Source organism: Armigeres subalbatus, chromosome 2 (assembly GCF_024139115.2).
Source record: "Armigeres subalbatus isolate Guangzhou_Male chromosome 2, GZ_Asu_2, whole genome shotgun sequence".
In the NCBI taxonomy this organism is placed as follows: Eukaryota; Metazoa; Arthropoda; class Insecta; order Diptera; family Culicidae; genus Armigeres; species Armigeres subalbatus.
The window spans coordinates 335,895,877-335,912,332 of record NC_085140.1 but is presented as its reverse complement, the minus strand read 5'-3'; the positions used below and the strand labels follow the sequence as shown (position 1 = coordinate 335,912,332).

General features: G+C 42.0%; 1 protein-coding gene across 1 annotated transcript; it reads left to right on the top strand.

The window, feature by feature from the left end:
- The first annotated feature begins 3,061 nt into the window (after window positions 1–3,061).
- On the top strand, window positions 3,062–4,348 carry LOC134209993 (uncharacterized). The gene is made up of 3 exons (XM_062686012.1): window positions 3,062–3,150; window positions 3,215–4,163; window positions 4,225–4,348. Exons 1-3 carry the CDS (start codon window positions 3,062–3,064, stop codon window positions 4,237–4,239), a joined length of 1,053 nt encoding a protein of 350 aa, XP_062541996.1. The 3' UTR covers window positions 4,240–4,348.
- The last annotated feature ends 12,108 nt before the right edge of the window (window positions 4,349–16,456 follow it).

Sequence of the window (16,456 nt, the reverse complement as noted above, 5' to 3'; positions counted from 1 at the left end):
TATAATTTGATTATGTTATTAACAATTTGTTAATTTTCCTAAACGCTTCTTCCATATACAGTCCCTTCCGATTTTGGCAACACGACCGGATTTTAATGTTGCCAAAATGGGGATATTATAAAAACGGAAAAAAATCATACAAAATTTCATTTTTTTTTGTTCGCGTGATTGAAGCTTATAACTTAGAATATGTACTACAAAGTATGTGGAGTGTGTTTGAATGATGCACGTGTATCATAATTGACATTTTTGCTATATTATTCATAACTCGGAGATCGTAGTTCAAACAAAATTGAAACAAACTCAAGAATGGTAATTAAATGAATATTATTATTATTCATTTATTCAGACTAAGGCCGAAGCGGCCTGTACGGTATATAAGAGTCTTCTCCACTCGGCTCGGTCTATGGCTACATGTCGCCAACCACGCAGTCTACGGAGGGTCCGCAAGTCATCTTCCACCTGATCGATCCACCTTGCCCGCTGCGCACCTCGCCTTCTTGTGCCCGTCGGATCGTTGTCGAGAACCATTTTCACTGGGTTACCGTCCGACATTCTGGCTACGTGCCCGGCCCACCGCAGTCGTCCGATTTTCGCGGTGTGAACGATGGAAAGCGTCCCATTGGTACTTCGCGTACCTGAAAGAATAAAATAGACCCCATCTCGCGGTCCTTAGCCTCTTATCCAGCAACTCTTATCCCTACCTCCTCGTGGTGCTGGCCGCAATACGAGAAACCTTAGGAAAAATCGGGTAACCAACCTCGGTGGGAACTATGGTCGTATGCTGACAGGGAAGGGGGGTTTGCTCCTCTCCGGAGGTGCAAATCTTACTGAGCGTCTGTTCTCCATGTCAGGATCGGCTCACAACAGCGTCTGTTCTCCATGTTAGGGGCGGCTGATCATCGTCCGAGTGCCAGCGAGGGACTCTAAGTGAAACTGTGCGCCATGAGGAGGAATGGTCCTCCGGAAATTTAGGGGGTTTGGTGTCAGGCCCTGCAAGCCAGCCAAAAAAAACTCACGCAACGAACAATCACCAAGAGAGTACGGACCGGAACCATCGGCGAAGACCACTGCGACGAAAAGGGACTAGCGATTGGAAACTCGGTTCGTGGAACTGCAAATCTCTCAACTTCATCGGGAGCACACGCATACTCGCCGATGTGCTCAAGGACCGTGGATTCGGCATCGTAGCGCTGCAGGAGGTTTGTTGGAAGGGATCAATGGTGCGAACATTTAGAGGTAATCATACCATTTACCAGAGCTACGGCAACACACACGAGCTGGGAACAGCTTTCATAAAGATGGGCGATATGCAAAGGCTCGTGATCGGGTGGTGGCCGATCAATGAAAGAATGTGCAGGTTGAGGATCAAAGGCCGGTTCTTCAACTTCAGCGTGAGAACGACAGCTGCCCAAGTTACTTCGTCAAAATCATCATAGGAGATTTGAACGCTCAGGTTGGCCAGGAGGGGGATTTCAGACCGGCTATTGGAAAGTTTAGCGCGCACCGTCTGACGAACGACAACGGCCTACGACTAATTGATCTCGCCGCTTCCAAGAATTTGGCCATTCACAGCACATACTTCCAACACACCTCTCGTATCGGTACACTGCAGACAGATTCACAAATCGACCACTTTCTGGTTGATGGACGGCACTTCTCAGACAATAATGATCTCAGGACATATCATCGACTTTGACCACTATCTGGGGATGGTTAAACTGCGCCCAAAACTATTCGCCTTCAACAATGTTCGGTACCGACGACCGCCGCGGTACGACCTAGAGCGACTGAAGCAACCTGATGTCGCCATTGCATACGCGCAGCATCTCGAGGCAGCGCCAGCGTTGCCGGAAGAGGGAGAGCTCGATGGGGCCCCTCTTGAGGACTGCGGGAATACAGTCAAAGCAGCCATTAACGACGCAGCGGATAACAACGTCGGGTATAAGGGACGAAGTCGACGGAATGATTGGTTCGACGAAGAGTGCAGACAGATTTTGGAGGAGAAGGACGCAGCGCGGGCGGTCGCGCTGCAGCAAGGTACCCGGCAGAACGAGGAACGTTATAGACGGAAGCGGAGACAGCAGACCCGCCTTTTTCAGGAGAAGAAACGCCGCCTGGAAGAAGCGGAGTGCGAGGAGATGGAACAGCTGTACCGTTCTCAAGAAACATGCAAGTTCTATCAGAAGCTCAACGCATCCCGCAAAGGCTTCGTGCTGCGAGCCGAAATGTGCTGGGATAAGAATGGGAGCATCTTGACGGACGAACGTGTGGTGATCGAAGCAGTACTACGAATGGCGCTGAGAGTACAGGCAGTGAAAGTCAAGGCAGCTGAGTAGATGACTACGTCAGTTCAGCGGACGATGGAAGCCAACCAGCCCCACCTTGAGGGAAGTTCAGGATGACATCCAACAGCTAAAGACCAATAAAGCAGCTTGTAAGGATGGTATCGGAGCTGAGCTCATCAAGATGGGCCCGGAAAAGCTAGCCACTTGCCTGCACAAATTGATAGTCAGAATCTGGGAAACTGAACAGCTACCGGAGGAGTGGAAGGAAGGGGTTATATGCCCCATCGACAAGAAAGGCGACAAGCTGGAGTGTGAGAACTTTCGAGCGATCATCATCCTTAATGCCGCATACAAAGTGATATCCCAGATCATCTTTCGTCGTCTGTCACCATTAGTGAATGAGTTCGTGGGAAGTTATCAAGCCGGCTTCGTTGACGGCCGCTCGACAACGGACCAGATCTTTACTGTACGGCAAATCCTTCAAAAATGCCGTGACTACCAGGTCCCAACGCACCATCTGTTCGTTGATTTCAAGGCGGCATACGACAGTATAGACCGCGTAGAGCTATGGAAAATTATGGACGAGAACAGCTTCCCTGGGAAGCTTACCAGACTGATCAAAGCAACGGTGGATGGTGTGCAAAACTGTGTGACGATTTCGGGCGAACACACCAGTTCGTTCGAATCGCACCGGGGACTAAGACAAGGTGATGGACTTTTCTGCCTGTTGTTCAACATTGCGCTAGAATGTGTCATTTCCGGAAGGGTAAAGGATGGAGCAAACAATCAACGATGAGGGTGACGGAGGAAATGAGGAGGATGTTTTTCAGACAGACCCCGTTGTGGAAGAATACGTGGATAGGTGAGTAGCATAAATAAAAAAAATCTTCTACGCAATCAATTAACTCGTGGAATTTTGCCTGTAGGTCATTCGAACGATTCGAACATGTCGAGTATTTGACCTGGGAGGACAACAATGATATCGCTGAATATCCTATGGATGAGACGGAAGCGGCGAATCTCGAACAAGATTTTCTGGATGATGGTGCATTTAATGATGAGGCTCTACTGCACGATGAAAACCATCAACAAGCCGCAAACGATCCCGAGACAGATGATGACAATCATGATACCGACAAAGTTTTTTATTTCGCTGGTGTGTTCTGTCGAAAGCTATACTGCTCTCAGCTACGTCCACGGGAATTCGAAAAACGGAATGTAAGTGGAAATACTTTGGCGGATGTTTTGAAGTCGATTTGGAAAGTGGCCAAGACGCAAGTGCACCGTGCGGTCATCTTCACCAATGAGGTTCCTCGATGGGCAAATGACGATCCAAATGTGGATAACATTCAGCAGTTTGTAACGCTGCAGGATACGAAAAAGAAGAAACTCTACCATGTGTCATCACTCACTCCCAGGCTGCTTCGGAATTGGCGAGATAAGACTGTAAGAATTTTTGTGTATGTCTATTCGTCGACCGTTGAAAATAATGCACAGTATCAGCTAGTTCAAAGAAAACTGATTGTGCCACAAAACCCAGACCGATCTGGCGCTAATAGCGCTTTTGAAGAACTAACATTGGCAAACGAGCTTCGCGACAAGCATCCAGATATCGAGGGGCATCACAGCTCATGGTTGCTGTGGGCAAATTTTATTAATTCATCGCCAGTACATGAACGAGATCAGCTGAAAGCATCTAAGGCACCGCCGCTAGAGTTGGCCAAATATTTTCGTTGGACAGCTGTGTCGGAAGCGGCTAGGTTACAGTCAGTGCATCGAGGAGTTGTCGTAGCTCAAACAGTTAATGAGGGATGGTCAAGAGATATCAGCACCATCAAGAAAGATCTTGATCTTGCTATTACTGTGCTCCAGGGGGTAATGAGTAGACTGGAGGTGTTGGAGTTGCGTGCAGAGAGTGATGCGAAAATATTTTCAGCAATGTCATCTGTAACTCAGCCCGAGGAAACTGAGATTAGTCGACAACTTTCAGCGAAGATTGTGGATTGTACGGATGTGGATCATCAATAAAAAGGCAGAAATGAAATAATGCTCTGTATTTGATCACTTTTTATATATCGGACATGGTTGAGTTTTTAATTTTCGACAATAAAATCCATATTTTTTATATCTCAGTAAAGTCCCTTTCCGGAAGAATTGAATTGCTCTACGTTCAATAGTTTTACGAGTTAGGCCAAACTCGTGCAGTATTGCACAGATAGAAGATACGCTTATGGAGATGTGGAACCTCTGTTGGAATCGTAGTTTCGCTTCATCGAGAAACAACATTGGTTCCTTCATGTACAACTGTATCAACCAGCTCCGCATATCTATAGTAAACTTTTTATAAATAAGAATGCGTTGCTTACGATGGAACAATCCATTTTTTTCATATCTAGCGAACCAGAGATTTTCCGTAAATGATGGCAAGCTGTGCCTTAGATATTCCTAGGAAATAATATCCATACAGTGCGTGATACACTGTATTAACGCTGGCATGCTGCCGATGAACGTTTTGCGTGATGATATTGACCATTATCTATGGGAGATATAAGAATTCAACAACAAAATCAGGATTGCAGAAATTTTCTTACATATAAATCACAATTTTAATACGAACGTCCAAAAGATGAAACAAAAACAATAAACAGTTTGTTTGTATAAAATATTTTGACAGTAACGTCGGAAGTCAACTTCGGGTCGCGAGTCGGAGTGGCGAACTTCGATTTAGTGGTGGCGAGTCAATATAAAAATTGAGCAACTTGCGGGGATGGCTACAACTCGTAGTTCGAACAAAATTTCGCGGAGAGCAAACACAGCAGCGTTGCCATGAAGACATTGGAAGCGGTCGCGATGGAAAATCATCAGCATCGGTGGTGGCCTTCCGGAAGTTGCTCCTGAGAATTCAACCTCAGCAGCACTCAAGTGGGGGATCCCGTAGCGTAGTTGGCTACACGTTCGCCTTGCGAATGGCCATGGGTTTGATTCCCAGCCCCTCCACCAAACCCTCGTCAGTCGCCGGATCCGCAGCAGATACGGTGGCGTTTGGGGTACGCGCCTTACCGTCACGGCTGCCTCATGACTACTGACAACTTGTTCTTCTCGGAGGCATTCCTCCAACGTTACCTGGATAAATGGCAACCGAACAAGGCAACGATCATTGGATGCACGGTATGGACAAACGGACACAATGGACTCACGATGAGATGGACTGGCAACGACAACAATAATAAGTAATAGAAATCTAAAAATAGATTCTGTGTGGATTCTGTACAGCAGAATACCACGGTAGATCTCAACACAGTAGCGGTTAAATCTAGACCAACATTTGAAAAGGGCGTAACAGCCAAAATTTATTCCTTTTGATTCTTCGTCTACATATATAACTATATATGTGGACAAAGAATCAGAAGGAATAATTTTTGGCTGTTACCCCCTTTTCTAATGTTGGTCTAGAAATAACACAAAGTGCCTATCAAATAAAGAAAGGAAAAAAAAGCACTCAAGTGATATTTTTTTCGTAAGCTACGAACCAATAGTTGGATATGCTGTTGAGTTAGTGATTGTAAAGATGCATGATTAAAAGTTAATCGGTCCTTTTCAGGGCCAATCATTTTACATAAGGAAAATAGGAAAGTAAGAGTGAAGCAGGTGTAACAGCCACCATTTAATTTAAGAAAAGGTTGAACCAGAACGAATCTTCTTCAAACCTCAAAATATTATCGCTTGGCGACGGCAGAAAGTTTCCATCGGTAACAGAATCTCAAACGCTCGTTGAAGGGGGACGCTTCAAAAAGTTGTTCGCATAGATGGCGTCTTTAGCGTTCCAGCGGCAAATCATCGAGTGACTGACGTTGTCGCCAGTGGCAGTAAAGTTTAATTTTCTCTCTGATTTGGTTTTTGTTGCTGTTAGTAAAGGTGCATTATTGAAAATAAACCGGTCCACTGGCACATCGGCGTTTCGAAAATAAGTGTTTTTAAGCACATCCATTTGTATCTATTTAGATCCTTTGGAATCCGTACTCTTCGGACTTATGATTAACACCATTGGATACATTGTTTCATTTGAACCAAACAGTTTGCCCATCCTGTCTCTGCCTATGTCTGTCTATTTCTACGGTTGCAACTACCTACAACAGAATAGCTAATTGACAATTAAGCTAAATTCTGTTCAAACATTACTGTCCAAACTAGAAGAGTCCTGCCGGACGCCGTTTGTCGTCCGCCGTGCTGGATTTTGTTGTTCACCTGGTCATAATGCACCGAAGCAATCGGCGTGATTCAGCTGGATTCAAACGACATCACCTAATTCCGAGTGCATGTGCAGGAAAATACATTGAGTTGGCAATTTGGAACCATAAATTTCATATTTGCAGCACACATATGCCACCTTTTACCGCGTCACCGCATTCACAATTATAAACGAGTTTGACCACAAATGACTCGGTTGTTTGGACGGTGGAAGATTTATGTTTAATCACCATCAGAATTTGTCTCCCTGATGTGTAGCAACTGATGATAGGAGACGACAGATTCAATTCTGTTTGGATCAGAATGTCTTAATTAAAATTCGATGAACATCGTTCAATGCTGTAAATAATCCAGCAGCAGACGAAAAACTTTGAAAACTCCGTCCCAATAATCAATATCATGAAAATGTAAATTAACTCCAACCCATCTGGCTTATCAGCCAGGCCAGTATCGTTCGATCCAAAATAGAAAAGTTTCGCTCCATCGGGCTAGTCTTTGCACGGAAAACTTTTAAACGGATTACACAACCTCACTTTGACCTCATCGTCGTCCAGCTTTGTTCGTTCTTAGAGGTAGAAAGCCACTCACGTTGGGACCGATAATTAATCCCCTCTCCGTATTGGATCGACGGGTTCAACATCAATCAGTTCTGTAGTAGCTACCTCTTTGTGGAACACATTAAGTCCCATCGGCCACCATCCACCAGGACGAATCATTATTAATTTATGTAGCAACAAATCGTCTCACTTTCAATCTAAATAAACAACATTCTTAGCAGCGTAAGTGGCGCTGCTCGTCGGGTCATCGTAAACGTAGGTTATGAACTTTTTCAGCCCACCACTATGCGTCTACATGACGGAGAAAGTTTCCACCTCCCGGAACAACTCCTTTGCATATTAGGTCTGACGTTCATCGACGGATAATGGTACTCAAACGGTTTCCATTTCGTCAAATTGTCGTTGTTCCGAAACTAATTTTATTCCGAAAATAGTGGGGGATGACTGTAATGGTCCTAACTGAGAATTGAATATGAAGACAATCATAAGTACAAAGTTTGAAAAATGTCTGTGATATGCAGAAAATGTATGCAAGTTGGAGATAACCCAAATTCGGTTAAGAAAATCAAAGATCATATCTGATCCACAAACTCAATATACTGTAAAGAAACCATTTTCGAAATTCTCATCCAAAGGTTGAAAGCCCCTGTTGAAGGAAGAATCAGCGCTCAACCTGTATTGTTCCGGCTTTCAAGCAAGCTAGCACTTGCCACCCGGATCAAACAAGTGAAGTAGTATGCTTTGGGGCAAGCAAACCAAACGGAAGCGCATCACACAAGAAGGCACATTCGCACGAACTGCTCGATGGTGCTTTCCGCAAAACAAACCAACAATAACCGACAGTCGGTGGGTTGTTCGTTCCGAGAGGGAGGATCCGGAAGACACACAACACAACGCTGGCGGCGAACGTACGAGTGGGAAAGTTCAACCTCCATAAAATAGTTAGGTCTATTTATTGATTAGCGAAATGTGCTGGTTGGGTGAACATTGCGTACTCGTCTTGGTTGATGTGTTTACAGAACCGTATTCGTAGAAAGCTTGTGATGGTGGAATTCTGAACCAGAACATCCACACGTGTGCACTGTGTGTCTGTGACCATTATTAACGAAAAAAAATGTCCATCCATTCTGAACTCGCCTTTCGAAAGATATAATATCCAGGCGCAGGCGTCTGCTATGAAAATTTCAAAATCTTTCATCTAGGGAATCGAAAGTTATAGCAGTTACAAATTTAATGATTTTTGCATTCCATATCTCACTAATATGCAACCATATATACCGTGAATTTCCTCCTTATTACATCCAAATAAATTATTAGCATTAGCATTAGCATTGAGCAATTCGCACAAATTCGTAGGTGGTACAAGCCAAGACTATTGTAGCATTACTTTCATCCGTTACCTCAGATATTGATTTGGGACTAATCACTATCTCTTAGATGGAAGCATTCCGCTCTTCAATAGTCGAGATCTGTCCTGGCCACGTCCTTGCGAATGCTGAGGAAGGGGAAGGATGGTTTGTTGGACACCTACTTAAGAAAGGTGCAGAGAACTCTACGACCTCTCATAGGTGCCACGGGAGGTTTTGGGATTGTGTGGAAGGTTATAACAGTAGGAATCGTTTTGGTAGAACGTGAAACACAGAAAGAACTAAGATAGAAATACAAAGTAGGAAAGGGACGAGCCTGGAATTACATCCAAATAAATTATCATCAAATATGCAATTTGCAACCTCAATCAACTATAACCTAAAACCTATTCTTTGAATAATAGAAAAAAAATAGCAAAGGATGTTATAGATAACATTGTACAAATATCGATGGCAAAATAGACAATACAACCAAAATACAGTATTCAAATTACAGAATTATTGCACTTCAATCTCCTAATCATATCAAAGTTTGAATATTGTCTATGACAGACAAGTAACTACACTCTGTATGATGATTCTGCTTTTAATAAATATGATAATAGTTGGTAACATAGAATATCGCGCTGAAACAATGTTGTCTTTCATGGGTACTGGGTAGTTAGTAAGACTAGTAACCAACATTTAAACAACAATGTGCATCATTTGTTGTCAGTTATACAACCATCATCCAGTTCGATTCAAGCAGTGGTACGAAAACGAGTTCCATTTGGAGAAAAATTGGAAAGGCTGGATCACACGACTAAAACCGCCTTTTCCGAGAACGGTAGACGGGAAAAGCACATATGCACCACTTTGGAACGTCTCAACAATTTAACTGATTTGCTGAAAAACGATGCATTTACTTCATAAAATAATGCATTTACTACATAAATTAATTTACAATGTTATGAAAACTTATATGTGAATTTGTACATTTTGTGGAAGATAATGAATTGAAAATGTATTGGAGGTAACCATTTTCCCTTCGGTAGGACTCGAACCCACGACCCTACAGAACGCTAGACTAGTGCTTTAACCAACTAAGCTACGAAGGACCTCCATCGGCCTTCGCAACCTAGAGGCTTCTGAATGAGCTCGAGATTCCTAAATTGGACGCATAGTCAAATCACTCGCAATCAATTTGTCAAGCCAACACTTCTATATGTGTATAGTACACGTCTACATTAGAGGAGCGTGAGTATTTAGTCTGTTGACTTGTAAGGTCGTCTTCAGTGTCTCGACTTGAGTCGAGTCAAGTACGAGACACTGAAGACGACCATACAGTTGATGTCGAAATACGATATGTAATATGAATTGGTGGAATTAAATGAAATTGTACTAAACTCGTCTCATGACAGTGAAATATTTCTTAAATAGTTTCAGTCTTTTGAAATCTCTCATTTTCTTACCTGGTTTCATGGAAATGCGATGGATTCCATCTTCTAGTCGGATACAGGTATTCCCTGTGTCAGTTAATTTATGTAGTAAATGCATTAATTTATTAAGTATCGTTATCGTAGTTCAGCAAGTCAGTTAAATTGTTGAGACGTTCCGAAGTGGTGCATATATGCTTTTTCCGTCTACCGTTCTCGGAAAAGGCGGTTTTCCTCGTGTGATCTAGCCTTTCCCATTTTTTTTCCAAATGGAACTCGTTTTCGTACCAATGTTGGTTACTAGTCTTACTAACTACCCAGTACCCATGAAAGACAACATTGTTTCAGCGCGGTATTCTATGCTACCAACTATTATCATATTTAATAAAAGCAGAATCATCATACAGAGTGTAGTTACTTGTGTGTCATAGACAATATTCACACTTTGGTATGATTAGGAGATTGAAGTGCAATAATTCTGTAATTTGAATACTGTATTTTGGTTGTATTGTCTATTTTGCCATCGATATTTGTACAATGTTATCTCTAACATCCTTTGCTATTTTTTTTTCTATTATTCAAAGAATAGGTTTTAGGTTATAGTTGATTGAGGTTGCAAATTGCATATTTGATGATAATTTATTTGGATGTAATCAGGAGGAAATTCACGGTATATATGGTTGCATATTAGTGAGATATCGAACGCAAAAATCATTAATTTTGTAACTGCTATAACTTTCGATTCCCTAGATGAAAGATTTTGAAATTTTCATAGCAGACGACTGGATATTAAATCTTTCGAAAGGCGAGTTCAGAATGGATGGACATTTTTTTTCGTTAATAATGGTCACAGACACACCGTGGTGTGCTCAGTTCAATTTGCCTACGTTTTGTAAAGTGCTATCCGCCTTAAATTTGATGAATCAAAAGTGGCTAGAACAGTATTACTATTTACAATGATATTATAACAGGTAAAATTTTAAAAAAATATTCTGAAAACTCCAAATTTACTTTCTACTAGGTAAAAGTGTATAAAACTCCAAATAATACCGAATACCTATTACTGCCTTTCTATTCTAAGTGTGTGTTTGGCTTAGCCGCGAATCTGTTCAGTTTTATACCTTTTTATCTAACTTTTGAGTGAATAGCGTAAATTGTGCAGTGATCAATTAGGCTTTGTTTTCTTTCGTATGTAGTGTACCTGTTCACTTTTTTTAAGTATTCCAGATTAAAAGTGTCATCCCTCTATTTCAATAAGCAGCTTGGAAAAAGTCTAATTTTCAGCCAAAACCATGTCGATTTAGGGGTGCATCTTTAGCATATATTGAAATCTTCATCTATCTCCAGAATCATCTGAAATTATTCTGCTGCTTTTCAGCTGGATCTTTTATAAACGATATTTTTCTAAGTAAAAGTCTTAAAAATCACAAATCTCGTTTGATGCTCCCCTAAATATACATGGTTTTGGCTGAAAATTGGTATGGAGACTTCTTTCAAGCTGCTCATTAAAATAGAGGAGGTAGGCAACTTGAATCTGAATTACTTATGGAAATAATAAACAGCTATTTAGAATATATTAGACATATTCGGCCAAATAACCCTTTTGGCCAAACGACCCATTCAGTCAGATGACCTATTCGGCCTAATGAATCATTCGGCCAAATGACCCATTCGGCCAAGTGACCTATTCGGCCAAATGACCCATTCAGTCAAATGACCCATTCGGCTAAGTGATCCATTCGGCTAAGTGACCTATTCGGCCAAATGACCTATTCGGCCAAGTGACCTATTCGGGCATCGCTATTAATTGTAACTTAACCTTAACACTTTAAAACAAACGTGATTATCAAAACTCTAAAATTGATGAAACAAAACAGTAATAAAATTAACACAAAAGGACGACGACGGAGTTATGTAAGGAAGTACCATAGTTTCTGAAACTTCTGCAGTCGTGTAGTTTTGCTTTGTCCTGGTGCGAGAAAGTTAGGACCCTTCTGCAACCATGGTGTCCTGCAATAATCCTGTTTGTACGTTGTTCTCCGGTGGTACATTGTTTGCCTCTTAACGATTGAATTTGAAGTAAAGGCCAGAAGATCCTTTGATTTTCTACCTTTCTTCTATGGAACGGATCAGAACGTTAGTTCAAGTTTAGCCGATGTTCGGAATTCGAAGAAATCGGAAGGAGCTTGAAAATGCTCGATTGGTTTCTACTCAATATCTTCGGATAAAAAATAAAAAATCGAAAGCATGTCTTGCTTTTACTTTGGCGAGGGATAGTGTAGGCAGAAGCCTCCCTACCAGCTGAAGTGAAGGAAGATGATCCGGGGGGGGGGGAGGGGGGGTTGTTACTTATATTCGAAAAATGCCCGTTCACGTGGTGGCGTGGTCGTACTTGGGACACCTGCAGATAAAGTGTTCCACGCTGTTTTCGGTTTCGCAGAGATCACAACGGGACCGGAATGGACCTCCTCCGAAGTTGTGGGAGACCCTTGTGTGGCCGGTCCGGAGCCTCGATATCACCTGTTGTACTTTTTGAGTAGCTGGATCATTCCAAGAGCCGATGGATCCTTCGACTTTCCTCAAAAAGAGTCCTCTGCTATTGCTTCAAGTACGAGCCCAATCCTGGCCAACGACGCTCTTCGTCCATTTCTTAACGTCGGCCAGCGGAACGGAGCGGGTGTAAAGTAGACCCTCGTATCCGACACAGGCCAGACACTGGCTAATGCCGCAGTGGCTGGGGATCCAAGCGAAGGTGATACCGGGGATCATACCTGAAAGGATTCCCTGGAACCAGGAATGGTTTGGAGTCTCAGTTTGAACGGCGGAATTTACACTTGCGGAGCGAAAAAAACGGCGGTGGCTTCGGCGGAAAAAATATTGCACTGGCGAGATAGGCTCTCCGATTTCAAATTGGCGAGATAGGCTTAGGTCCACAGATTCCAAAGCCAACTCCTCGGCTGGAGACGGATCTGTCGGTATACCAAATTTCACTATTTCGGAAGCGTGTTGTAGTGAGTTCCAGTACGGATCTTCGGAGTTCATCTGAGCTATCAGCTCTTTTGAACCGGGAGGCGATGGAGCGGTCGATGTTAACAGGAGGTACCGGCTACACTTCTCAGGATCCGGTCAGCCTCGTCGAGAAGAGGGATCCTGTCATCTCTTGAGGTGGAAACAGCAAAAGAGGCGGCTTTGCGACAGATGGTCATCAAAATCCGATGCCGAAATGAAAGAACGTCGGCATCAACGCAGGCAGCTTCAGCGGGAGTGAACGGAAGTAGACCGGAGGACAACCGAACGAAGCTGTTAAAACAGGCGAGAGTGTGTCGATAAGGCTCCGGTAGACAGCAAAAGTTAGCTCAAGGCCGCTAGGACCGGCCCTTGGGGGACGCCAGCACGCCAGGGTACTCGTCGGGTGAGGAAGTTTTTTTTACGAAAGCAAGTATGTTGCCTGTCATATCCCAGCTTTGTAGTTTTCTTATGGCCAAAGGGGTCATGGCGATATTGAGTGACACAAGGTCAACATGTTCGCCTTCCTCATACGCCTCATAGCACACAACCCAGGTTGGCAAAGTATGTGCTGGTGCCATAGCCTGGGCGAAAAGCGTGTTGACGGTAGCCAAACCTTCCGCCGGCTTCCAGTTTCTCCCTAAGTTGCCCATTGGCCATCCTGTCGACGGTTTTGAATGCACACGAGGTCAAGGAGATTTTTCTGAACTTGGATGCATCACGGCTTATCAGGCTGCTCTTTGGGATAGGCACATCGAAACTTTTCCTCCACTCGTCCGGAAACATGCGGTTTTCCTAAATGTCGTTGTTTAAGAAAACGGGGCTTTTGCAACCGGAGGGAATCGTTTAATCATGGAATACCCCAACTCATCCGGTCCGGATGAGTTCCGGTTGCACTTGACAAGCGCATGGGCCATCTCGCCTGGTAAAAAAGGTTGGTTCAGTAGGCAGCCGGAGGGGTCCGCGGGAATAAGGGTACCCAAGTAACAATTTCAATGCTTCTTGGATTTATTTAATTCTTATAGCGGATTTATAACAGTAATCGCCATAGCTAGTTGCTCAGTTTTAATGTCGATCTTATTGCTATCAATGAACCTCTCATAAATATGCTGAAAAATCTTCAAACGTCAAAAGCTTATTGACCTTACGAGCGACTCTACAGATGTGATGGAGAGCGTGATAAATCTTATTTCCACAGCTCGATCAAAACCAAAATTTTTGGTCGTAATGTGGTGGAATGAATAACCCCAATAAGAATATTTGCATTGCAAAGAGTTTATAAAGGTGTTTAATAAGAACAACATTTTTCTAATCGAAATGTATAATGGCCTTATTGAAAATGGAGAAGCATTTTCAAGTCGGTAAAATTTATCACTGACATGCATGATTAGGTAATGTTTTCACCGCGTAAAACCCTTTTTTGATCATTGATTTTCATTAGAAATATATTGGGGAGAAATATCAATATATTCAAGGGAGATTAGGGATATTGCTGCTGCAATTATTATAAATATAATGACCAAAACTACATTATTTTGAGAGCGCGTGGTGTTCAATCTCACTTTTTTTCCTAGTTTTCACCATGAAATTGTACGCGCACATCATTCCGATGGAAGCACATTGTAAAACAATCCGAAAATAATATTTTTTAGTAGTCATCCTCACCATGATTTTCATCAACATAATTTATGTTGTTAATATTTTTCTGCAAAGTTTTGTTTTCCTTTTTTTTAAAGCAAGATTTCTGACAGCTGACGCAGCCAAATTCGTTTTTTTGCAGGCGGTTTAAAAAGGATTTCTAAATAGGTACTCTTGAAACAGGTTTATAGTGGTTATCTACACTGAAAATAATCGAAACGCTCGATCCAAGAATCCTTGCACTTGAATGTCAAAGTAGGTGCACTATTGAATTCCAAATGTATATCTCTTCAAATTAAACTGTTTCACCCTTTGAGTTCAAGAGCTAAACACTTGAGAACTCAGTTTCGAGTCACTCTCCAACATCAAGTGTGTTGGTTATTTTATCAAAGTGGAATACACTTGGTTTTGACCCTACTGGTCAGTAACAGTGACTTCGAAGTGTAAAACACTTTCTATTCGACAGTTTTGTTTTTGGCAGCAAAGTGAATTACGAAACAGTCTATCAAAGTAAAATCCGTAGAATCTGAAGGACTTTACACTTTATTAAAATGTGTTCCGCTTTGAAAAATATTGAGTGTGTGTTACGGCAGTTGCAAGAGCATCAAAGGCATTTCCAGGCGTTCTCCACGTTTCCAGTAGAAATAAAATTCTATCAAGAAGTAAGTAGAATTAAAAACTTTTAACTTATAAGGAATTGTTATGCACGTTTATCATTATTTTGCTATCATTTTCTTCATTTGCAGGAATAGAATACTTATAAACAAATAGGATCTAAAAATCATTATTGACCTGGCAGCGGAGAAACAAATAGCTTGGCATACAGGTAAATATATCTAACTTAAATAGGTGATCATCATAAATACATTATATACTTTTTCTGTTTCTTTACAGAGCTCGAAATCTCACTTAAAAAAATGTTGGAGAGCATGCAAAAGGTAGGGAGCGGTGCTGCAACCAACATCGCAACCAACTCAATGCAACAACAGTTAGATTTAAAATAGAACATTTTGGGCAAGATCTGATGTGTATATAGTAAGCAATAAAAATTCAATGAAATTATTTATCAACTACGATTTTTATATTTGATTTGGGAATATGAATTTAAATTATAGAATACATGGCAAACCAATAGAAATAACATTCGCTTTCAAAGCATTTTCTGTTTCAAATCAAGAATAATTCATCTTGTTTTCAATACAATGCCATTCAGAATACAATAGGAAGAACATTTTTTTCAAGTGTAAAACACTTGTGCCGAAAGTGTTTTGCTGTTGAAACTAATAAGTGGGATGGTGAGTTACTGAAAGTGTTTTGCACTCGAGTTCCACATGTCTGACCAGTAGGACAAATCAAAGTGCAAAACACTTTATAGTAGCGTGTCAATTTTTTTGAGTGTAGAGAGGGCCACTTCGTCATATCTTACACTTATAGTGGTCATCAAAAGGTGGTCGTGTAATATTGGGTTTTATTGTTTGATCTTATAAATTGATCTTGAAAACCATCCCTAGAGCGGAATAAAATTTAAAATGTTACTTGGGTAGTGTTGAGATTTAGACCAGTTTGCTACCAGGGAGGCGAAGTAGTCACCGAGAGTATTGGTAACTTTTGTAGAATCAGAAATTGTGCGGTTGCCCTGATCGAGGTGGATGGGAGCCGCTTTCGATTTTCCACTAATTGCTCTTGTCCGCCTACAAAGTTTGACGGAGGTCTGAGATGGGTTGATGCTTTCGATGAAATCCTCCTATTGCTTCGACTTTGCCTTATAAGACTCCAGGGCGTTAGGTCTAAGGGGGTGGTCCTCGAGCAGCATATGTCGGACAAAAATGGTTGCATCAACTTGATTGTGACTAAATCTGGTCACATATAACTTTCAGTAACGTATGTAGAGCATTTGTGCTGCTAAGGTCGGTGCTGAGCCTCCTTAGAGCACGTAA

Excerpts from the sequence above, each read along its gene's own strand:
- LOC134209993 (XM_062686012.1), top strand. The coding sequence starts at position 3,062 with ATGGAGCAAACAATCAACGATGAGGGTGACGGAGGAAATGAGGAGGAT. Across the intron at positions 3,151-3,214 it reads GTGGAAGAATACGTGGATAG|GTCATTCGAACGATTCGAAC; the intron begins GTGAGTAGCATA and ends TTTTGCCTGTAG.